Here is a 26103-nt window from a genome sequence, read left to right as displayed (position 1 = left end):
TTGCTATATAACATCAGTGGGCGTTAATACAGACATTTTCCAGGTTTCAACCACATTTCTTGACAATCAGAAGAGTCAGGGAACTTGTATCTAACTGATAAAGCAATAATATGATAGTATCCTTTAAGATTTCATGGTAAATAGTTATGAATCATAGCAACTGTGTAGCTGGCAGTTTAAAAAAACAACCGTTGTTTTAAAGGATAAGGCAGGCATTGATATATATTTTGATAAATGTAGTAAATAATAATCATAATAAAAAAGACCAAAACCAGCAATTAAGTAATTCTACCAGGACAGCACAATAAAACTCCATTTTGTCCAAACCTACAATAGAAACATCAGTGATGTAACACATTACACCGTCACACATCCCAGATGAAGAATCCTAGTGTTATCTTCTCTTTATGTCATAAATATGGATGTGTATTGGCTGTGTGCTGCAAACAAGATGCCTGTAATAGGAGCGATTGTATGCATTAATGTATAGTAACAAATTGTCTTTGATGGGCTTATGTTCATGTGAAGGTATTTAGTAGCAAAGCTTTTACTACTCCAAAGGAGGGATGTCCACTTTAAAACATATGACTGTCAGCAAATAAGTCGAAAGAGTACCAGTTGTATTTTGTGTGAAAGCACTATTGTACGACTATTGTGAAGCTAACATTCTTCTTCTTCTGTGTAATGAAAGGGAACTTTGAAGCAGAATGCCAAGGACAGCTTGAGTCTAGTTGAGTTTATACATGTAGGAGTATTTCTACTAATTTCAGCTACTAAGATTTCATTCATTTCATTTACTGGTGTGTGTTAGTAGAGCCGAGTTCCTAATAAAGCTGCTCTTATTTACATATTTTTTCTTTTGCCAGACGGCTAATGAGCCCATGTCAAATTGTGGGCACTTTGAGCATCTCAACACTGTTAATCCTGATTTTATACTAAAAAAAATCACTATTCAAGTAACTTAATGTAACATCTGTGCAATGGATTCGGCTTTCTTCACATGTATGATGATCTTACACAGAGAATGTTGTTTTCTCACTCAGTCCACGGCCTCTGACACATTGAAGTTAGCGATCTGACTCCCTTAACTGTGTCTGTATACTGGGATGAAGGAGAGTAGCTCAGTTAAGAGGGCCACATCTAAATGCTGTAACTTGAGTGAACTGTTCATATAAATGCACTGAGTGAGTGTAAAAGACCGGGTAAGAAAACCCTGACAAACACATTGTTAGCTTTGGTCTTTTTAAGAGATTTGATCAAGATAAGAACAACACTTTGTGATGCCAGCATTATCCTTTAAACAGAGTACGGCAGAGATAATCTCTGAGGAAAAATAGAACCTAGGTTAGCGATTCAGTTGGAGTTAAAGGGCTGAAACTCGTAATACACAGTAACACCCTGCTCATAGCAAGCAGGTCATAAAAAGAGGGCAAATCTCCAAAAGGCGTTTTGATATGAAAGCAGATGTAGCCGGCTCTTCAGCATGCATTATCAAGTGCTGTGTGAACTGCTCCGTAATCTAAAGCTACGACAAGAAGCACCGACTGATGCTTGCAGAAAGAGGAGCTGTTCTTCACTGGGACAACTAAGCGGTATAATAAGAAAACACACAACCACTGGTGCTCATGACAGTTGTTAGAAACAGTCGAGGAAATCAACATGGTGAAAAATCATAAGACAAATGTACTAATTCACCAACATACAGAGAGATGCTGGACAAACAGGAATGCATTCTACCAGAACAGAAAGAAAACAAAAATGGAAAGAAATGGACCTGGAAGATAAAGCGGGATACTGGACCTCAGAATGAAGTTAAGGAGGAAAGAGAAAAACCAGAGCTCTATGTAATCCAATCTTTTAAGAGTCAAATCATAGTTGATCAAGTCAAATGAATTTGGTTAGAGACCATTGGTAAACAACAGAAAGAGAAAGAGAGAGAAAGAGAAAGAGAGAAACATTGACGTCACTCAGGCTAGGGTGCTTGTCACATTCTCATCTGCATAAAGATCACGTGCGTAGGCAAAGCGTTACCTACCTTTCATTTCAATCAGTGACACGTATGCAATATCAACAAAAAGGAAAGAAAGAAAAAAAGAAAAAAAGGAGAAAGGAATGTTCTCCGCAGCGAAATGGGAAAAAGACAATGACCTCTTTTAGTATCAAAGCTACATATTTAGTCCAGAGACTGAGGAGGAATGAACAAAACGAAAAGTCAAAAGAAAATAGAGGGGAGCAAAGAAAATAAAAGATCAAGATGGAGGTCAAAACCAAACTAAAATCAGAAACAAAGGATGACTCTATAAACTACATGATTTGCTTTGTCTTTTTCGCTTGTACAAATGCAGCCATATTTGTATCAAAACAGGAGAGGGAAGATAGAGGGAAGCGGACAGAGTTAATTGTTATATTAGTGGAGGGAGGAAGGGAGGAGGAGGAGGAGGAGGAGGGCATGCAGAGCTGGCTGATGTGAAAGATATGTGAGAAGAAAAGGGATAACGAGAGTGAGACATGAGTCACACGGGACACAGATGAACAGGTAGCAGAGGAGGAGGGGGGGTTGGCAGAGAGTGTTGGAGGGGGCAGTCACTGCTAAGATGGACAAACTAAAGAGTCAGTACATTTGAAAGGGACCCCAGTCACATTTGGGCGCGGGTCTTCTCCAGCAGCAGCAACACTTTTCTACTCTGTGCTTTTTGGATGTTGGCCCAGCTTTCTTCTAGGCACAGTTTTTACCTTTGTTTTTTTTCCCATTCATTCATCACTATAAACACAGCTACAGTAAGAGGGCGCCTCATGGAGCTGCTGTTTTACCTGTTAGAGGGAGGGGGACTTTACTTTCAAAATGGCTTGGGTCCCTTTTTGAAAATAACAACCGTGTTAATAAATGTGTGAGATGTCCTAGTTATTTAAAAGTCCACGTACTCGTGTTTGAAGACATCCATTAATAATGAACAAGAAGACAATTGGCCCTTTTTTGGAGTCTTTCCTCCACCGTGTAGGAGGTAATAATGGATGCCTCCCACAGAGAAGCTTAGAGAAGCTGCAGCTCTTAATGAGAGGTGGATTAGTTAGTCCTTTATTCCAAGTTTCATCCCCAGAAAAAAAAAAACGTGGTGTAATAAAGCACTTTTGATAAATCACCTGAGCATCTTTTACATCTGTTGTTTTTAGATATATTCTGGTGTGAAAATCATAAATGGACTCATTGCTCCCCCCTCGTGGCTGAAGAGCAGTAAACATCCAACAGATTGACCTCCACAGGCGCACAATGTGGGTCATGTGACCATACCTGAGCTAACAAAGCTAATATTTGTTCATGTTTGTGGGCATACAAACAATTACTGTGAAATTGATCAATTTTTCTTTGAAAATGCCTTTTTTTTTATCCTCTGTATTATCTGGTATTTTCCCAGAGCATAGAATACATAGAATAGAATAGAATAGAAAAAAATAGAAAAGAAAAATACTTCCCCCAGTGGGGGAAATTAAAAAAAAGATACATATACATGTATATGAATTTATATGTATATGTGTGCAAATTATACTGATGAGATATGATTTTCACAATCTGATTCTGTAACTTTTAGCTTTACAAGAATAATTCAAATGGACTATCTAAAGAAAAAATACTCATAATCGTGATCTGATATGACCACTTGTGAGGTCATTCTAGCTTTGAGCCTTGCATTGTATTATATTGCGTATGTGTGTGTGTGTCTTAATGGCAAAAAGTGTTCCTGGTTGCACTTTCTATTACAAGAACTATCAAAATAGTGGTTTTAAGCACTCTTAAGCACTGTTAACGTTTATCTGCCGCCACATTTTGTCAGTGTAACAGCATGGCAACTAAACAAGAAATACAAGAAATGGTTGAGTTACCTTAAGTCTGTTGTTGAGATGAGGATCAAGTCTAAAGTGCAAAAGGAAGGGTGTCAAAGGGCCCTCAGCCCCTGTGTACTGTCCTACCAAGTCCATTTGAGTACTATACTCTAGTGATCTTTAAATTAGTTTGAGGTTAGACTGAGGTTGATGATTTTCATACTTGCCCACCTTTGTTTGCTTTATTTTTGTGCTACATTACTGTTAACCTTGTAAGGCCAACCAGCGAGTCCACTTACAAAAAGCAAATCTAATGATGTTTTCAACTCTCTGTGTCAGTCGAATGATAGTCGTCTGAGACCTGTTACTACGATTTGTAAAATCCTCAGCTGGAGTGGATGTTTTCCCTCCCGAGGCCACAGAGAGCAGCAAGGAGCGATAGACGAAACCATTTTCAAACGCCACATTTAAGTTTTTCAGGAGAGAAGGCTTAGAGGAAAAGGATTCCCTTGTTAGTTTGCATGTAAGCGCACAGCTGTTGTCCCAAGCTTTACTGTGAGTTTTCTGAAGCGCTGCCTCCCACACAGTGGATGAGAAAGCTCCAAACAGGGCAAGAGGACGACTACAGGAACACAAACTCAGATGATAGTGAAACCAGAGCTGCTACACAGAACATTTGCTACATCACACAGCTGCAGCAGCAAAATCAAACTTCAGTTAGATCCAGGATCGCACAAGACCATCTTCCTGTACAAAATTTAGTTTTAGGATTGGTACTTTTGAAATATTCCATCTTTTGCTGGCTACGCATAGAAATGGCAGCATCACGTTATGCTACAGAGATGCTGCTCGAAAAATATGAGCCAATTTCATGCTCCTCTTCCCAACTCAGTAGCTCAAATGTAAATAATCAAACAGACTTCGCTTGCCATTTTCCACTGGTCTGAACACAGAGAAACAAACAGGTCAGGGACAGAGTAGATACCGCCACCTAGGGGCAACATGCACACTGACATGGTAAAACAAAAGCAGTAGAGAGGAGCATGTGATTAACCCCTGATGGTTTGGCAGGAGCTGTTGGATGCCTGAAGGAGAAGAGGATCTATCGCTGAGCAGAGCATGTGCTTGAGAAGAAAGACAACTGTATTGACAAGAAGAAACTATTACACATACCCAGTTAACCTACTTGGTCCAGTTCCAAAGCATTTGAGCGCTTTTTATATAAATGAGACAGAAAGATTTGGGCATTTAATCATGGGCAAATACCACGTAAACTGATATGGGGAAAAAACAGTAATGAATGAGATGAGACCTCAAATGGTGATCAGATGAGACCTCAAAGACACATGCAAGCTGGAGTAGAAATAGGAGAGATCAGATCTAAGGATTTAGTGTTTACAGAGGGTTTCCTGACAAGTTTAGGAACATATTTACCAGAGAAGGTTTAATCACAAGATCCCCTGTCGGTGACGTCTTTTTTTTTAATTCCAACATGATCTGACAGCCTGCAGAAGCTCTGATGATCCATTTATAGTAGGGAGGAGCAAGTTGTTAAAATAAAAGCACAAATCTATTTAAAATTCATCACAGGCGTCGTCTTTTACGTAATCAGAGCCTAGCAGAAATGGATATGTTCAAAACAAACATGGAGCAGTTTCAGACAAAGCAGGGGTGTACTACAAAGCAAGATTAATGGCTACACAGGGGAGGTTAAACAGAGCGAGGTATGATTTTTAACCTGGCGACATCCCCATGGTAACTTCGGCTGGACTCATAACCTGCTGCGGAGCAGTTTAGGATTAAATTAATTAAAAAAAATAAACCATCCGTTCACTGATTTTTGTTCTGATGATATCCAAGACAGCAAATTCAGAATCAATCACCATTAAAATGTCATCATGTCGCATAAACGCTCAAATAGCTCTTGGCTGAAATTTAATCAGGGTTGGATTGTAAAATAATTAATGGTTAAAAGTGTCACCTTAAATGCTGGTCAGTGAATTTAGACTGTTCAAATGTTGACATTTTAATGGCCAAATTTAATCACGACAGTATGGCAGCTTTTCAGCATTTAACCCATGAAACTGTTGGTAGCCTGAACTAAAAATCTGCCTTTTTGAGCTAAACTTGTGCTGATTCTTAGCTCAGGAAACACGTAACGTGGAAACCTGTGGAGTTGTGCGTTATCCCGCCAAATAACCTTTCAAACAAACTGCAGGCTGGGTGTCACGTTACTATGGCAACCATGTATTCAGTTGGTCAACCAGAATGAGCGATTAATCTATAGTTTTTTCCCCACTTTGCAGTCTCTTCCACACTGCTGCTATTGGCTCTGACACAGATTAGAAACTTAGGCCTAATAGCAAGAATATTCAATCTATAAAATGTATTTCACAAACACGATCACTGCTGTGGTAGCCTTTATACCAAAGAGGAGCTTTAGGTTTTGTTGAGCCAGCTGACAAACAACTCCTAAACTTTCTTTGTAGTACACCTCACCCAGCCCCTTGTGATTATGTGGTGCTGTTTTTATATAAATAACAGAGTAGTAACATATAAAACACTTAGCTTGTGGTTATATAGGTGTAAGTTGACAGCAGCTCAGATCTCAGCCTTGACTGCGTTATCAATATCAGGCAGATTATACGTGACATTACAGAAGGTAAAGATGCTGTTTTCTGTGAACTGGGACATACTGTTAATGTGTGGATAACATCGGAATAAACAGTGCATCTTGTTTTTCTGTTTTTTATATTTATCTTGCTTTTTTGGAAACACGGGAAATGTCTAAAAAAGTCAAGCCTGTCTCTGTTTTTTAAGTTCTCTTTTGCATTAGCAGGCAGCTGCTTTTTCATTCAGGTGTTGTATGCTAATGTTGTGCTTTGACTCAGAGGATGTGTGCTGAAGAAAAACACAAAAACTGTTTCTTCTCTTTGCTCCCTCCCTCTGTTACTGGCAAAAACCGAGATAAAGCAAAATAATAATTAAAAAAAAAAAATCAAATGAAATAAATAAGATGGCAGAGGAGTTAAATAGAGCCAGAAACAAAGCAGCAGGAGCGAGTTTTACACAGGGCAGGAGTGTCTTCTGCATGTCAAAAATAAGACTGTTTAGAGATTCAACCAATTCTTTCAGTATCTAGAAGATGAGAATTCATGTAAACCATCACAAGAGAGAAAGTTAAAGGTTTGCAGATACCGCTGGAGTGGGTTGTGGGGAGGGTGGGGGGAGTAAAATAGAGGAGATTACATACATCATTCCCTTTCTCGCCTTCGGCGTGGTTGAGTCTGCCGGCCTTGCCGTTGCGGCTCTGTTGGGTGTGGTCCCCGTTGTGCCACGTGGTAGGATGGTTGGGGCCCGGGGACAGCGAGGTGGCGGAGGCCTTCTGTCCGTCTGTCTTGTGTTTGGAGTTGAGTCTGGAAGAGCACAGCCACAACAGATGCTTTAACCAGGGGTGCAAACAACAATGAAGTTCCCTTTAAGATGTTAAGACATTCTGAGACCACTTGAACTATCACTTTGTTATACGTTCATAGTGAGAACAGTAAGTTCTGAGGGAGTTTTGGACATTACACAGAGTGAGATATCACAGCTATTCAAATGGGATTTAAGGAATGCAATTTGTATCCGAATATATCCTACCAATACAAAATGAAAGGCAGTTACCAGGCTTACAACAGAGCAATTTCAAGTGTAAGTGTAAGTTTGAGCGTGTGCGCACCTGGTGGGAGATTTGGAGGTGCTCCGAGTGGAGGACAGAGAGGCACTGCGGGAGCTGCAGCAGCTGCCTTGGCGCTGGGAGCTCCTGCCAGGAGTCTCGCCGGGGGACCTGATGGATGACAGCAGACGGACAAACGCACCACGCGTACACACACACACACACACACACGTACATGAACACACACAAACACAAAGCCATGTGTGCGCGTGCATACACATGGGGACACACACAGCATAGCAAGCTCAGTAGTCAATCTAGTGATATGAGAGACTGTTCATGCATCGGAAAACACTTTCAATATCCTTCTAATCAACGTGGGCTGCGGTGTGCGGCTCGAAAATTGTGCTGAACTCACACAAAATGCTAAGAAGACGCACTTTCCATTTGCTTACATTAAATGTAAGTCTGAACCCTGGATAATAGTTGCACAATGCCAATATAAATTCATGAGAGACTCAAAGTGACTCCCATTGTTCCTATTGTTGAAGAGACTATGGTTCACTGTCTGTTTTAATGAAGACAGAGGACAAATCTGCAATACTAAAACTGTACAAGCACACTGAAAAGGTTTCCTTAAAATGTAATAATTAACCTAGCAACAGGGCTCTCTACCTACTCTATAATAACACATATTGGGGATCTTCAAAGAAGAAGTGATTCTGTTGGTGTCTCACCTCATTTTTTGTTTGTTCTTGTCTTTGTGTTTGTTGCTGCCCGATCTGAAACAAAAGTCAGATGTGGGATAATGAAGCTGCGTGCATTCAAAGCAGGAAACTCAGCGTACCACTCACCGACATTATTGTTTGAACCAACGGTAATCAATAGGTAGACATGACAACGACACACAATACATAGGAGAACTAATCGGAGACAGACTGCACGGATGCCAAATGTGGTTACACTGCGACGTTTTTTGCTTTTTTTTTTATCCATCAATGCCATACACACCTGTATCTTCTCTTTTTCCTGGAACCAGATGCAGACCTGCAAAAACAAAATCATTAAGCGTGTTATAACACTCACCTGAATTATTTAAAGAGTTCATGCCACATCAATTGATTCAGGGAGCAGGTTTACCGAGTAATCGGGTTTTCCTTGCACCTCCAAATCTTTCAATGTATGTAATGTCCTAGATTTGAGGTGTTAGAGAAACTACTAAACCTGCTTATGGTGGCATTTTGGAAAATGTGATGATGGAGGATTATTGGGACTACGTGTGCCTGGAAATGTGTAGCCTCTCATACAGGTGAGCTTTATTTAGCTGTATTCTTGCACACAGTCAGTTGGATGAAGTTACTGTTGTTGCATATCTCTATGATATTTAAAGCCTTCACAAAGCAGTTTAAGTGTAGAGCTGCCAGTCAGTCCTAATTATATCTAATCATGTGCTTCTTTTAATGATGGGCATCGTCCTTGCAGTCCAAATCTCATGCATCCATATAAATACCAATGCCCACAGCGAGTCCTCACAGCAGGTTGTGACAGCTTTTGGACGTTGCAGTTTATTCCTTGAAGTGTCTGCTTGTAGATGATGTTGGTCTCAGTGACACAGCAGGAGTAGGGGGCTCCGTATAAACCTGACATGTTGCCTTCTTATCCTCTCTGTTACTATGGTGATTAGTGAGGTTGGTCTGCTTAATTTTCCTGAATATCCCCCCTGCTGTTTTACACACCTGCAGCATGCAGAATGTAGTGGGAGGGAGCACCAGCACAATGTGTGTTGGTTTGCAGAGACGGGAGTAATAAAGCTGTCACAGTAACATATGTGGCTGATATGGGACTCAGAGCTGCAGCCCGTGTTTCCTCACGAGGGAAAATTGGATGGGGACTCCTGTATATGAGTTGTTTACTTCAAAGAGGGAATTTTCCTTCCCTTCACAATGAAACTATGTGGACAGTTGCTGCGCTGAGGCAATCATCTTAAAGTGAGCTGCAAAGTACAACCGGCAGAAATCTAACATGAAAGCACTCTGTGATTCCCTCCTAATATGCATTTTTAAAAGAAGCATCAAAGGAGGATATCTGTGGGGTGGAACCCTGCATGTTGCCCCGCCCCTGCTTTTTCTATATATTATTCATATATCAACAGTACCTGCAATGCAGAGCATCTTTGGAGTGAGGCTGGGGGGTGTGTTAGGAGGGGGACTGGGATGTGCAAGGATGGATGAGAGGTGGGAAACAAGAGTGGGGCAGCGCAGAGATGCTCGGCAGTTTAGTGAGAGGCTCATTTTTCTTGTGTTGTGCGTCCCCATATAGGCTGGGTTATTAGAGCAGCACATTTAGCCCCGCTCCCCCCCGAGTCAGGCGCAGAATGAGGGGAAGTGGAGGAGGAGGCCTCTCTAGACGTGCTTATTGTTGTTATGATGTCCCAAGGCATTGCAAGTTTTTCTTGATGAGCTTGTTCTCGTTTTGTCTCTTCTTCTCCTCTTTTTTCGGCTCCTTAATGTCTTTACACCCCCTTTCATTTAAATTTTTTCCTCATTTTACTCTCATCCCCTTTTCTTCCCATTTGATCATTTTCCTTTAATGGGTCACTTATCCCATCATCCCGTTCCTTCCTTTCATCTCTCCATTCATTCTTTTCTTGTTTTTTCTTGTCTGTTCTATTTTATCCTTTGGTATTTCAACTTTTCATCCTTTTTATTAATTTCTTTTTCTTGTTTTTCTTTCCTTCCTCCTTTCTTCCCTTTTCTTTTTTTTTACCTCCTTTTCCTTTTGTCATCCTGTCTGCGCATCTTTAAGCATCTTTCATTCTTTTTCCCTGTCAGTTTATCCTTTTCTAATCTTCCTATTTTTCTTCTTTGTCCTCTTCTTAATGCTCTACAATATTTCTTTCTGTTTTCTGTCTTCATGTTGCTTTTCCTTTCCTTCTAAATCTTTTTCTCTGCTTTTATCTTGAGATTTCTCCTAGTGTTTAAAATACGCTTCCTTTTAAAGTCTTCCTTTCTAATCCATCTTTCCTATCATTTTCTTTATATTTCTTCCTGCCTTTTTTTTGTTTTCCCTCCTTTTCTCCACTCCTCCTATCTTTTCTCTTGCATCTCTTGCTGCCTTTGCACCTCTTGGCCCTGACTTTCTTTATTCTCTTCTTATTGCTTGCTTTTGTCCGTCATGCTTTTTATTCTTTTTCAGCTTTTTCATTCCTTTTTCTAATTGATTTCTCTCTCCACAAGTGTCAAACAGATGCCAGAAGAAAAGTAAAATGGAACATAAAAATAAGAAAGTAAAGGGCAGAAACTTTTCATATCCGTCTCATGATGAATCTACTTTTTATATTTATGTTTCTGATAAGTGAAACCGCATCTGTGAACATCACATTAACGTGGGAGGTGAACACTTGAAATGTCAGATTTGATTTCTAGTCGTGAGAACACGTTGCTGTTGACACACTCGCAGCATGTACACACTCACCTGTCTCGTTTGTGTTTCTTCCCACTCTTCTTCTTCTTCTCTCTGCGAGTGGGTGAGGAGCTGCCAAATCTGTTGATGGAGAGTAGAGGGAGGCATTCATGCAATGACTGCAAAATGAACCTAACATCTTCTCCCACCGAGTCTCTCTCTGTTTCCTTTTGCTGACCTGGTCAAAAGAAAACTGAGGCCGACATTATGCTTTGCTAATCACTTTGCACCCCATCTTGACAGTGTCTGAAGTCTCAGTTGCTAAAGTTCCATTCCATTTCACAAAACATAGTAGGCGCTGTTTCCACTCACCGACTCCTTCGACGGCCAGATTTCTTCTTCTTTCTTTTCTTTGGACGAGGTGACGGAGAGCTGCTTGATTTCCTTTTCAATCTGAATAAGGAGAAGAAGGAGACAAGAGGAGGGACAGGGGGCATTGTGAGAAACAAAGGACAAATGTGCAGGTGATTGTTATTATAATCATTTGCAGTTTTCAATTTCTGAATATAGTTATTTTGTGCTGTTCCGATAACAAGATGGCATGTGTATGTTTTCTCATTTCCTCAATCTATTCGGCCGTAACACAATATTTGTGCAATGGCCTGGAAACAGGAAATCGCTTCAGAGAAATTAAACCTGATCTTGTCTACGAGGAGGTGGGAGCAGAATGACCATCTGTGCTATGATGTTGAAATCGATAATGGCTACCTCTACATGCTCACTATTACTGTGCATGAACTATCTTGGTATGTTTGAAGAGCATTTATATCCAAAGTGCAGTTCTGTCCTTGAATTTGAATCTTATCAGAGAAAACAGAGGCCTTGCGAAAAAATGACTGAATTCATCACTGGAGACGTGACAGCTGGTGGTTATTACACACACTGCAACCAACCTGCCATGGTCACAGTCTCCATCTTCATAGCCATCTACTTCCAGGTCCTCTTCATAGCCGTCAGGCTGATAGTGCAGGTGGTTCACCCTGAAAACACGAGACCGTGAGATGAAGAGCGCCTCCAGAGTTCTCAATGAAAACGCAGCGACTGACAGCGGCACCGACGCAGAAATGGTTCAGCTTTTTCCACGTGCTGCTGCTGTTTGCTTTGTGACCGTGACAACCAGAGACACAATAGTAACAGAAACAATAGATGAGATCATTTTATCAGCAACTCAATAACTCACATCTTCATCAGCAGAGTCCAGACAGATCGATGAAGAGAAATACAGCAACATCAGCTGCAAAGTCTGACCATTCCCTCTGGCATTATAAATTACAATAGTTATAGTTACCAGCATGGGGAGTGTGAAGGGTTCTTTTGATGAAGAAGTGCCATCAGATTCAAAACAGAAATCGTCCATGTTGTCGTAAAGTAAAAAGTGTTCTGATGGTCGATCCGGTTTACTGTAGCCCACCTTAGACTTGGACAGCAGCACAACTCTGATATCAAGGTTTGAGAGTTTAAAAGATCCGATTATTTATTGTTCAACAACAAAACTCTAAAGTATTCAGTGATAACCAACACACCTTCTGTAAGTGACCTTTGAAGTTGAGAAACTCCCTTCTTAGTATTTCAAGGCACAAACTCTGTCACTGAAATACTGTCTCCAAATCATCTCAAACCCATTTCTTTAAATTAAAAGAGTTAAGAGAAAACTTAAGGTCATACATCACATGAAACAGCACAAGTATTTGTCCTTTATGATTTACTGGGATAACTTAGATGCTAACCCTTGCCAAGTAGCACCAGACAAAATAAAACTGAGGCTGAAATCAGTTAGTTCAGTTCAATTCAGTTCAGCTTATTCATGTAGTACCAATAAACAACAAAAGTAATCTAAAGCCACTCCAAAGAGGTATTCAACAAGTTCAGTCAAATTATGAATTTTCCAATCAGTTTAGCTTGCATGGCTGGAATAACCTGTTCAGGGGTCCCTGAGCAAACCTTTTATTTTTACTGCTGTCATAAACCCCATCTGCTTCTTCCAGGTTCACATCATTTGCAAACTGAGCAAATAACTGAGGAAACAATTATAGACACTTATACAGTATCTGATTTGGTTTTAATAAATATATTAAATACATCTAAAATTCTTTATGACTTAAGCTTTAAAGGGGGGTTTGTAATTTTCCCCTGAATGAATGATCGGCTCTCACTCGTAGGATTCACATTTTCCAATTTGTCTTTCAGACTCTGGATTGTATAAACCGACAGATGGCTGCAGTCTCCTCCCTAATCCTCTCTGTCCTGCTATACCGTTATATGCCCCCCTCTGAATCATCAAACCTTACATTACCATCTCCATACATGCTTTAGAAACCTATAAAGTACACACAGCAGTGATTATTTTCCCCCTCACACTGCCACGAACCTCCAGCCTTGTTATTGTTGCAAACTTAGCATGTCATTCTGTTGACTGTATAGCACAGATATTTAGCATGTGGTGGTATTTGCAGAGATTATCTGAACAGCGATGAAAACACAAACCTAACCTCAATGATTTATCATGCAGCCTCTGTTAGCAGGGGAAAAAACAGGAAGGGATAATGAGAAGAAGCTGCACCAACAAGTTAATAAAGCAAAGGATGATGCAACTTGAGTGAGGAGCTCAAACACACACAAGCACACATTAAGAGGAAGTTTCACATTAGATCAGAAAGGAGAGCAGGAGAGGTAGAATAAAAGGAAACATTCATGGTATAAAGTATCCTGAGGTCGAGAGGGGAGCACATTTGAACTAAAGCTATGCCTTGTGGTTTGTTAGGAAAACATGAAGCAACAGAGTCCTTAATTGGTTGAGCACCGATGAGCACAGCAGGGATGCCAAAGAGCAGCAGAAAAACCTCCCTTCACCATGATATGACCTTTTCCAAACACGTGACGCGCACACACACTAAAAGCTTTTTGACATAGATTTAACTGGACACTGAGCAACAAAATCAACAGTCTTAGACTGCAGAGAGAGGTAACCAGCTGTAACAGTTTATGCGCTTGAATTGGAATAAATACAGACTAAAGGACCCCTCAGATAAAGTAAAGATTGCGAGATGATGATGCCACCTTTATCACTGCAAAAATACAGGCAGCTGCAATGAACATGGAAGTCTTCCTTAGCTTCTGCATGTATCTGACACAAATAAAGCCTAAATGATCTGGATTCATGGTTGCATTTTTAATACCTGCTATATTTACATTTAATATCTTAGTTTGGCTTTTGATAAACCAAAATACAACTTTTACCAACATCTTTGTGTCTATTTGCCTTAGGCCAGAGTTCCTGTAGGATGAACTCTGCCAAAAGAAAAAAGCAATTAACAGCAATTTAAACTATCTCATGGCCCCCGTGCTCAGTCACTGATGATAAATCAACTAATTCCCCGCCCTGTCTCTAATCTCTTAATTGATGCCAAGCTCTAATATGCAGGAGACATCTGTCTCGCCAGACAGTGCCCCTGTTAGGCAGATGAGTGAGTGTCGCCATGTTTAAAGCTGCACTGGTGAGGCTCCCTCGTTCAACCACTGTCCCTGGGACCTGGCTGTGATAGACTACAACCAAGTCCATCCTCAGGGCTGCAGCACAAAGTGGTACAACTCATTCATATCCTTTCCGAGGGCCCGGTTGTATTTCTGTTGCTGCAGAAAAGTGTAGCGTGTTATTTTTGGGGAGTGGTAGATGGAAGATGGATTCATTAATTCTCATTCTCTGTGTGTGTGTGTGTGTGTGTGGGGGGGGGGGGGGGTGTTATCGTATTAACATGAAGCACATGGACTGTTAAAGCTGAACCGATCAGTTCTGTGACTGTAGGGCAAAATACGATGCAGTGGTTGCACAGTGATTAGATTTTCACACAAGTGTTAAAAGAAATCTATTTCTGCTCCCTGATGACAAACGTCTGTCTCAGGCTTTTCATCAGATATTTGCCAGCTATGTGAAGACCAGGATCAGCTTCCTCATTGATCCTGCATGAATCAAACAGACTCCATGTGTAAGCCAGAGGTACTACGGGAAGCTTTATGCACTGCATACCTTCTCTCACACTTCCCTTACATTCTCCAGAAAATCAATATGGACACAAGCAAACAGAGTTATGAACTAGCACTAGATGAAAACTTCGGTATCATGGTGGATGAAATCCCCGTTCACCATTAAAAATGTCAGAGCCCAGACCCTTCATATCACAGGAAAGGATTGCTTGTGACAGCAGTGTGACAACACTGTGGGGGTTTTAAATTGTAGAAATGACTGAACACCTTCATCCGGAGCACAGTTTCAGAGCATGAACTGAACTTTCACCTCAGTTTATCAAATACACACTTGATGCAGCAGTATCATATATATATATATATATATATATATATATATATTTTTTTTTTTCTTAAGTCCAATATCTGATCTAAAAAAAAAAAGATGTCACCCTTCAAGCCCTTGAAGCGGCTCATGATTTTCTCTATTTTAGGAAAACTAGAACAACGTGGACTCTGGTCATATCTTTCTCTCTTTGGGAGTTTTTTTTTTGGTCGAAGAAAGTGGGTTATGGGATATTTAACCTTTAAAGTCAGCAGAGAGTATGACAAGTTAAACTGAACTGGGTGGATAGATAAAGGGTAAACATTTTAAAATCCATTGCTCAAATTAATACAAAATTAATAAAAATTCAAAAATGACAATAGTTTGCACTGGCTTGAGTCATTCATGTTGCCTTGATATATCATATTTATTCTTTTTTGAAAATGATGTCATTCATCTCCCATGAATTTCCAACAGTTTTTTTTCTGGACATAGCGGTAAGCATTGTGAGGATCATATACTTTTTATTTCTACAGTTTTTAACACAATTTACCTTGTGCTGCTATGTGAAAAGCTTCAGAAAATCGAGGTGGTTTATTGACTACCAGACAAAAAGAAAGGTCTGAGAAGGTGGTCAGCAGCACAGGAGCACCACAGGGGACTGTAGTCTTTGTTTCTCTTTACCATATAAACAGATATACAGTACAACTCAGATTCCTGTTATATCCAGAAATACTGGATGTATCAATGATGGACACGAGGCTGAGTACAGGGAAAAGGGTTAATCACTTTGTGGCCTGCATCTTAAATCTGAAAAAACAAAGGAGATTATTATGGATTTTAGGTAAAATCCAAACATGGGGTTCACCTTGACAACAAACCGGACTAAAAATACAACATCGAGGCTGTCTTCATAAAGATACAGCAAAAACGTTATCTGTTGAGAATGTTTAGGTCCCTCAATCTTTGAAGGAAGATGTTCTGATCTTCTATCAGTCGGTCATCATTCCTGCCCCCAGCAACAACTCTACACAATTACTATTTTATAATTACTAAGAACTAAGAACTGTTGCTGATATTTATGCTGGGAAAACACTCAAATTAATTTAAAAAGTATTTAGTTGTACCAAGTAAACACAAAGTAGACATGAAATTGTGTGCATCTGATGACACAATTTCAGCTGTTTACCCCAATAATTGTCGACATGTGATGGACGTCGACATGTGATGGACATCCCCAGTGCTATCCCAACAGCTTAGATAAAGAGGCCAAAAAGAGGTTTAGCCACAGCTAAACACAAGGTGTTGGGACACACACCAACAGGGTGAGGATCACCTTCTGTATTATCCCTTTAAAGCAGGGGGATGTGATCAGCCTATCCATTGGCAGTAAATGGAGTTTAATGAAGGCATGCTTGCTGTAAGTATTTCACTTCAAGATAGCTGGACACAATGAGCGTGTTTGGGGCCTGTGTGAGTACAGAGGATGAAGAGGAGTGGGACGATAACAAGGCTTTTATGGAGAGGGAGTGTTGCAGAGTTCGAAGCCTGAGCTGACATTCAAAACTGACCTGAAACAGTAGTTCGCTTTCTTTCGGCATTAAATGTTAATAGATTCATCCTACTGTACATAGCTGTCCAGGGTAACGACCTTCCTCCTCATTTAATCGTGTTGAAGTTAAATGTCAGACACCAGATTAGGTGCAGAGGAGGGAGAATCATTAACCATATTGTAGAGACAGCGAGCATCAACTTCATTACCAGTCACAAGTTCACAGACAGTAGGTCACGTCACCCCCACACCACCTGCCTCTGTCACACATTCAGTGTGATGGACTGACTCAGGAGGGCCACCACACGCACCATGCTTTTTAAAGGCTGTAACTGTGGCCTCTGTGAGCGCGTTTTTCCATCTTGCCGTGATGTAAATGAAGACTGCATGGAATTTATTAATTTTTTTCCATTTTGACTGCCTTACTTCCATCTTTTGTGCGTCAGATGAGGCACTTCCCCTCCCACCTCGTGCTCAAAGCTTGAGGGGAAAAACAAATTAACAATTATCATGCCAATCTTTGCCTCATTGGCTTCCAACAGCGTTTAGAAAAGACTTTTAAACGCCACTAATTGTTTTGAAAGCAGCTGGCTTTAACCGTCCTCTGTGTATCCATGAAAAGCTCTCACAGTCAAAAGCCAAAGATTTTAATTAGAACGTGTTGAACTTATGCTATTACAGCTCCCATTACAGGAACTGACCGCATGAGGACATTATTAGAGGAACAGATCATTTCTCATACCCCGCTTTAAAGTCAATTTCTGCTTGCACTTGATATTTACTGCTGTCTAGATTTTTTTATTAATTCATTGTGAAACATCTGTATTAATTTTGCAACTGATTTATCATCAAGGATATAAAACCTTTTGAATTGCACAATAATGTCGATGGAAACTTTTTTATGAGAGCGAAGCAAGGAAGTGAATAATGATGCATGCAAGCTGCAGTAATATTCAGCCTTCTCCTTATTTTACCCAACTAATTCAATGCTTCAAAAGCCAAGCACAAAGAGGTTTTATGATGCAGATCTGCAGGCGAGTTGAAATCAGAACACACAGTATACAGATAAAGAATTACAGAATGAACCTGTTGTGAAGTAACTTACACTGGTTGTGTATGAGAGCCCTCTCTGGTGATAACGCCCTCCTTGTCCATCAGCATTTGTCTGAATGTGCTCACTTTCTGTCGGATCTCCTCCTCCATGTACCTGAGGATACGAAGACACGGTAGTTAAGAGAAGAAGACACATGCCGCAGCGAATGAACGAGGACAACTTGAAGCTTTAAATAACGGCAACGAATGCTGCAGGAGTTCTGTCAAAGCTGTCATTCCATCAGAGTCTGAACAACTGGCAAATACTGTCTTTTGATCGTGTCTTGATCAAAAACTGCACTCAGCCAAATGATGCACATTCTGGTGACTCACTGTCACCCTCCGCCCCAGGCGGGCCTGCACAACACGGCATGTTTTATTCTGCGAGTGAGTGCTGTATCCTGCTGAGCTCTCTACAAGCTGACACAGACATAATACTGCAATCCACTGCAGAGACACACACAAAAGAAATCAGTGTATGCAGATTTTGTATTCTGTCATATCATTTTGAACGACAGCCTTATTTTTTTAATAACAGGTGTAATAACAGGAGGAGAAGCTATATTTTCGCTGTGGTCTTAACGGTGCAAAACCTAAAAAATAATTCACAGTTGGCAGATATTGTTCATGCATACAGCCTTGGGCAACATCCTCACAGTTTGTGAATAACGCAAGTAGAAGCTGTCATGGGCTGCCACAGCAAGACCGGCAACAGCTCTGCAACAGACACAGTAATAATTCAACCAGGCTGTCCAAACAAGTCTGGCTCTATCTTAGAGATTCTCATAGGACAGCTGTGTGAGACCATGTTCAGTGCACTGTATACCAGTGTCCCTGTGAATTCAGACCATCTTCAACTCCTCTCAACACTCTGCTCAGTCTGAGGGAATGAGCTGCACTGAGTTACAGAGGAGAAACATGACAGAGAGCTGGAAGGAGTTGGAGGTGGTTAGAATCAAAGTTAGACTGACTGGAAGCCACTACCATGAACCGTGATGTCTGCTTCATATACAAACTACAGAAATGCAGGATGTTCCCATGAAGATTCAGGAATCACTTCACAACCAAAATGACAGATATCCTGCATTACCAGTGAATAGGGTACACAGAATTAAGCCTTTTAAGTCATCATTCACATCTGATTTGTGATGTTTTCTATTTAAGGTAGCTTCACGTGTGGGTTTCTGATGTGATATCCTTGTTCTTATATTCATTCACACCCAGATTAATGCACTTCTTAGGGGATCCAGTAAGTAGCGGAGAGCTGTAAATGTGTAAATCTCATTAACTGCTCTGTCTCCAACTGTCTGCAACAACAGGAAATCGATAGCTCTATTACTGTTTCTGCAATATCCCAAATTACATTCAGAGACATTCAATAATATTTCACATTCAGATTCATCTGACACAAATGAGCTCTGCCTCAGGTCTCATTAAAAGTTAAGTGTTTACATTTCACAGTTGCATAATAAATGCAATATGATAGAAAAGCAAAACAAAATAAATAGCTATATGACATAATGGATTCTGTAGGAGAGGTTATCTGAATTTCATGTTTGCCTTAAAACATGCATATTAAAATAATTCTGGACAAAAATGTGAAACTGCTCTGCAAACAGAAACGTTACAGCCTGCAGTACATCTATAGGTTTAATTCATCTTATATAATGCAACAGTAAATCCACCCAGCAGTTTAATGAGCCTCCAAGGCCACCGTTATTACTAGGGATGGGCCTAACATTGGTATCAGCCAATATTCAGCTTGTTGACTGCAATCGCCCCATCTACAAATAGGAAAACATAAACTGATGGCTGATGTTTATCTGGTGTTTCCTGGTTATGTGGCAATGACTTTTCTCTGAAACTGACAAACTGCATCAACATTTAATTTTGTTGGGGACAGAAAAAAAATCTAATCGGGCCACGTAAACACAGAAAAATCATTAGTAATGCTTTAACAGTTGAAAATATCATTTGGAAAAGGTTTGTTTTTTTCACCCTCACCCTAACACCCTATACGAATGTCTTGGTTTTGTGTGAGAAGGGACCACTGCTCCGGTCTAGATTTCTAAAAACAGATCGTGCCAAGCTTCAGTAGCTTGAAGTAAAAGACGGGGAATCGGTTCTCTGCTCATGGCAACAGATTCTCCTTCCTTCTCTTTAACTGCAGCTCATAAGGCAAAATGTAAATCAACCCGTGGCTCATATCAGCGTAGAAATAGCATTAGTCTGAGGGGAGTTTGCTTTTCTCAGATTAAATATAGCAGTCGATACCACATATTCTGAGCTGGTCGCTATTTGCACACTGATGGTGCGGAGAATGAGATTAAGAAAAGTGTGGTAGAGAGTGGAGAGAGCTGGAAGATGGTCCAACAGAGAGGAAGCTGGTCGGTATGACAGCGTCATCAGGTCCTGCTGTACGACAATCTCTCAGCCCAGCAGCTGTCAGCTCAGCACAATGGAGAGCCCGAACACTTTGTATTCATGGCTTTCCATTCACAGTACAAGAGCCATCACTATAGATTAGCTGCCTCTAGTCATCTCTACAGCAGCAGCTGTTTTCTGTGGACTGAAGAGGGGACACAATACTATGAAAACTGAATGGTTCTGGCCAACAAATGCATGCCTGTAAGGTTTTCTATTTCTTTTTGCGCTGAATATAGTAAGAGTGTTCTTTAGAAGCTACCTCTTTATCATATCTGACCAAAAAGAAAGGGAATTCACAATTTACAATGTGGCTATTGACATACAATCTCCAGAATCACATAATCCCCTCTCCACATCTCTTTCCATTATCCTTCTGCTGAATCGCTCTGAAGCACAGCACAGCTTCGCTGCGCGAGGCACAACAAAGTTAGGTTGTATTTGATCTGTCTAGCCTACAAACCAAAGTCAGAGAGCACGTGCCCAGCAGAGACGCTGCTTTAACAAAGAGCCTGCAGTACAGGAAGAATGGGCCGGGAGATCCTCTGATGCACCGGATAGCCTGCAGCATCCTGGTGAATGGTGGTCCTTTACAGAAAGAGTCAAAAAATTCCTTCCTCCGTGACTGCCAAACTTCTGTGGTGCATTCAAAAAGAAGTTAGTCAGAAAATCCACAACGGTATGTTCTGATTCTATCTGTGTTAAACGGCCTCACATTGGATTGTGATGTTCACGCTGAAAGGTCACATATCTCCACTGCAGGTTTAATTAGTACTTTTGTGTACTTAGCTGTGTATCTTCATAATTGTGTGTCTATGCCTATGAGCGACTGTTAACAGGCCACAGTTACTTAAATGGGGCCAAATGAAGGCCGATTAGCTCAGGCCCACTGCCTACAGCCCGCTGAGAACCACAGATTTGGCGGAAAGAGACAGAGGACATCGATCTGAGCAATGTCCTCCTTACCACTGTAGCTATGAAAAAGCACCACGATTAAAGAACTTGATGAGAGTAATTAGACAGCTTTGAGTAGGTACAGATTTCCCCCATTAACTTGTGATCCAGGAAAATTAATAGTTGTGGCCCCAAGACCATCCTTATGGTAATAGACATTGATTCGAGGAGAAGTGCAAATGTCTGGGGCTTATTCCAATGTGCTTGTGCTCCGTCTAACTGCCAGTGATGTCTCCACATCTGATCTTTGATGAGGTTTTCCTTACAAGTTGTCCGCAGGCAGATCTGAACACCTATGAAACTTTGCAGGAATCAATCCTGAGAGAAAGAACAGAGGAAGCAAAGTGAAAGCGCTGCTGTTAGCAAACCTGAATATCCACACATTACCTTTTCATGGGTAGATTTAAAGAGACCTACAGAGGCTTTCGCTAAAATACATTACGGTAGTTTAATCCTCAAGAGAAAAGGTTTTTCAATTGATGCTCTCCAGTCATAGATTTTCTGGTTAGGTTACTAGATAAACTAGACAATCAGGGCAGCAAAGAAAGAGTATACCTTGCTCTCACTTTATAAAGTGGCCCTCTTCACCTTGCCAACAGTTAAAGCTCATCAAAGGCTGGAGCAGCACAATGTACCATACATGAGAGCTTGCCTTCTTTCAGACTCCTATAACAAGTGCACTTGAAATAGTTTGGCCCAGCACTAACCTTCTCTGTTGTATCTGGTGCCCTGTGGTGATAATGTCTCCCTGAGGACCTTCACCAGACATCTTCAGTTTTCTAGGACGTTGGCTTTGGTGTGCTGGGAAACTTCCATATGAGCAGAAATAGCTATTTACTCTGCCCTCTAAAAACTCTGAGAGCAGCTCTCTTAATAAGATCGGAGCTTAGCACACTACATTTCTTGCAATCCAAAAGTGTTGCTGCAGATGTTACTAAAGCAGTACCAGAGAGATAATTTAGCTCTTAGCTAAGTATTTTCCTGCCTGTCTGAACTGCTTTCATACTTGTGCGTCATAATGTACATGTTCTTTGATGTAAAAAGTTTGTAATATGTTTTTTTACACGCTTGAGCTCATCTCGACCTTCAAACTTTACTATAAATTTTGAATTCCTCTTATTCAAAAGCCACTTAGTGCTCATGGGAAACAGTTTTGTGCTTGCATTAGAAGGCAATGCACATGTTCTTTCATGGATGATCAATATAATCTTCTTGTCTTTCTGTAGATATTTACATATGATTGCATGCATTGCATGCATAAATGTGGCGTTTACGAGTTTAAAAGGTCTGCAGTTTAGTCTGACTGAAGCCCCATGACGAGAGAGCTCATTAAAAAGCTATAAAAAGGCTCAGGCACCACAGGAGTTTGAACCATGCACAATCATTATGCCTCAATAAGGTTTGAGGAAAAAAGGAACCCTTGAATTGTCTGGAACCTTGTATAACCAACAGCCACTGAACTGAAAATCAGTCAGTGAGCCATGTTACGATACCCAAAGCTGCTTTAAAGTAGACACTACGCAGTGAAAAAAAGACTCTTGTTGAGTCTGTTATGTGCCATCTTATCCAGAGAGCTTCTCACACAGATCATACATAATGCTCTTCCAGACAGATGTCATGTACAAATGGCCTGAACCTCCAGCCCATTTTATATGCTTATAATGGCAATATTCCCTGCCACAGTAGAGCACTCAGTGGACAAATGAATGAGGCATGCTGCCAGGCTTTGGATTGCTAAATGAACAGACTACTTTAATTGCCGAGCCAGTTTAATTGGCTCCCGTGGTGAGGCCATCACTCAAGACAGACCATTTATCCTGGTCTTTTCACAGGAGAGCGGTACGGCTGAATGGGAGGGAGGGGTTTAAATGGCAGAGGGGCGTGTCTGCAATTCCAATGGAGCAGCAAAGGTGGCAGGAATCCACCTTCACCTCACCCAGGACCAAGAGGAGAAAAGTGGAGTCTGCAGCCACCATCTCAGTTGGGTCTAATGCCTGCCGATGCTCTCCCACTCTATCCCAGTATTTCATCCTTTGCTCCATCGGTTAACTCCGCACACACACTCTCTTATTTAAAGAGGCACATTAGAAATTGGAGAGGCTGGGGAGGCTGAGCCAAATGAGACAAAATGAAATTCTCCTTTTGTTGTAGCCTCACAAGATGAGCTGAGTCCATTCAGAACTTGAACGCTCAGCTTAGCAGTTGGAATCCTTCAAAAGCAACTTTCCGCCAGTCGAACTTGTGCTGTCTGACAAGTGAGTGGAGCTAGTCAGCAAGGGTCTCTGGTCTTCTTGTGTTCTGTCATAATTAGCCAAGCTGTCGCCTGCCACTGCACTGATCCACCAGACATCACGGCTCTTTTACGTTGCTCTCAACCCACGAACGACTGCTCCCGGCCTGGAAAGGCGTGGGTCTTGACAGATGGGGAAAAGGGCACCCACAACCCCCACTCTTTTTCTTCCCTTGCTTTCAGCCACATTAATCTGCAGGAGCTCTACCACTACTAGGCAGTCTTAATGAGACCACGCCGCCTGACAAGAGCGGTCATGGTCAGGCAAGGAGGGATGGGTGGAAAATCAGTGGACGAAAATGCAAATCTAATCCAGCACCACCTTCTGTCTAATACCTTCTGCCACCTCTCATATGTCGACTCCCCTAAAAAGCTCCCTAATTAGCTTGACTTTAATTCATTTAAATCCTCCTCCCCTTATACATTAAGGATTACCCAGCTTTCTGTAAATCATAAATGTGATGTGAATAAAATGTCACAAAGTATCAGTGGGAAAGTGAGTCTTTCCCGCACTAACACGGGATCACAGAGCTCGTCATTAATCATGGTCTCTGCCAGCCTGGAGAACGCCAACGAGCTGTGGTTATTCAAGCAGCAGTGTGTGTGTGTATGTGTTAATGTGAGTAAATCCACCAGGGAGAAACCCTGAGATTGTGGATTAAGGGTGACTGCAGTCTCTACAGTTCCCATCTCTCCTCCTAACTTTGTGCTGGATGCTAATTAGAGAGTCTGAGCTGGGTTGACCTGTGCTCTTCACTGACTGTCTCCTGGGCAACATCACTAACAATCGTTACTTGAAGATGAGGACAGAAATGCGAGTGTTGGCAGCACTTGGAATTTGGTGCAAGGAATGACCAATATTAACTTTCCCCTTCAACACAAAACATGTAATTTTACTACCTATTCGCAAGCTTGAATTCAGATAATAAAAACTTTTTTAATCGTGAGTCATTCCTGCACATTTTTATGACCATTTTATAAACGCTCAAAAGTCACTTCCTTCACTTCCTTTTATCAACTCAGTTTTTATCAAAACAGTATTTTAGTTCAACACAATGTGTAATGACAGCTCACACCTGCTGACAACCTTTTCATACCCCGCCGCTAAAAATGTCCAGATTATGAAACATGTCCGCTATGCACCATCTCCTTCCAAAAACACCATACCTTTTGCTACCTTGTTTTTCTCTTCTCTCCCACAGTTGAGATGAACATTACTTTTGGTAGGTAACAGACTCTGAATTCAATGCTTTTGAACTCAGCAGCTGTACAGTGCACACCCAGCAATATATTCCAACTGTTCACCTTATTCTAAATATTTCAACTGTGGCGCTTCCATGAGATGACGATTAGAAACTCCATTCATATTCATACATTACTCTTGTTTCTCTTGGCTCAAAAGTGTGTTTTGTTTCTACCTGCAACTGTCCACTTCTGCACCGACTGCTGGAGGCATTGCTGTCATCCATCATGTCGGAGTCTCACCGCAACAGTGTATTCTACTTTGTTCCGATAATTTGTACACCAAATCTTTTGTAATCATTGTAAACCAATACATTTGTGCTCGCATACAGCAAATTCTATCATAGGCAAGACTTGTTTGTCTTGTAATGGCAGAATCTTCTTTGAACAGTTGGACAAAAGTGATAAATGCAAATAAAAGAAGCAAGTTGATAAACCATTAAACTCGTTTAAGCTATTTTCTATTTTTGCCTTTCTTAAGATATGTTTTTACTATGTTTTAAAAGCATTTAGTTTTCATGTTGAGCTCCACCTCTGTTTTTGGTGTATATGCATCAATGATCCCCCCCATTTTTTTATACCTCATCTGTATTTTCTCAGTTCTAATTGTGTAACTATACCGGCCCTTTGTGTTGGGCCTCAAAACACCAGTTACCTACATTTATTGCTGTACCTAAACCCTAACCCTGTGTGGATTGATACATTTGATAAAATATTGATTGCCCCTTTAATCTTTTTTTAGTCTTAACAGGCCCAGAGGGAGATATCTGCTTCTTTAACTGCTTTGTGCTTCGCTATTTCACGACGTTTTTACCAGCCAGTCACAAACTGTGTTTGACGCTGAGCAGGAAAGGTTTTAGTGATTGAACATGTTTCCTCTAAAAAGGGCTGCCATCTCATATTAAGTGTGTCGTTTTGAAAAATGTTCCTTGATTTGATTTTTTGCTATTAAATGATAGGCTTTGTGAATTTGAATATTACTCAATGAAAAAAACATGTGATGTCAGAGCAGGTTCTTGCATCATTGTAATGTGGTTTCGTCTGTTCATCCATAATCTATAATGGTACCCTCTAAAGTAATTTTTCTACTGTGTAGTAATAACCTGTGCCGTCTAAATCGTTTTTAATCCTCTCTGTTGTTACAGGCATTCAAAGCTTACTGTTACACCGTGAGCTCATCTCTGCCGACCTCCCAATCTCCTGGTGAACATCTCAGGCTTATGGGAAATTGTGTGCACATAAAAGGCCTCGAAAAACACACATGACAAAAGATATTCAAGCTATCTAAACACACAAGGTGAGCCACATGACACACAGCTCCAAAG

The 26103-nt window shown here is 40.8% G+C and overlaps 1 protein-coding gene across 1 annotated transcript in view; it reads right to left on the bottom strand.

The window, feature by feature from the left end:
• srrm3 (serine/arginine repetitive matrix 3) overlaps positions 1 to 26103 on the bottom strand; it is a 68189-nt gene that overhangs the window by 8521 nt on the left and 33565 nt on the right. Inside the window, exons 3-10 of the mRNA XM_072375119.1 lie at positions 17882 to 17983; positions 11833 to 11919; positions 11252 to 11332; positions 10952 to 11020; positions 8489 to 8524; positions 8215 to 8259; positions 7541 to 7648; positions 7073 to 7235 (exon numbers count right to left, since the gene is read on the bottom strand). Coding sequence (XP_072231220.1) covers positions 7073 to 7235; positions 7541 to 7648; positions 8215 to 8259; positions 8489 to 8524; positions 10952 to 11020; positions 11252 to 11332; positions 11833 to 11919; positions 17882 to 17983 — 691 coding nt within the window. The remainder of the gene's footprint in view (positions 1 to 7072; positions 7236 to 7540; positions 7649 to 8214; positions 8260 to 8488; positions 8525 to 10951; positions 11021 to 11251; positions 11333 to 11832; positions 11920 to 17881; positions 17984 to 26103) is intronic.

This window comes from Leuresthes tenuis, unplaced genomic scaffold (genome assembly GCF_036924035.1).
Source record: "Leuresthes tenuis unplaced genomic scaffold, fLeuTen1.0.hap1 SCAF_21, whole genome shotgun sequence".
Lineage (NCBI taxonomy): Eukaryota > Metazoa > Chordata > Actinopteri > Atheriniformes > Atherinopsidae > Leuresthes > Leuresthes tenuis.
This window is presented reverse-complemented; position numbering and strand designations above follow the sequence as displayed.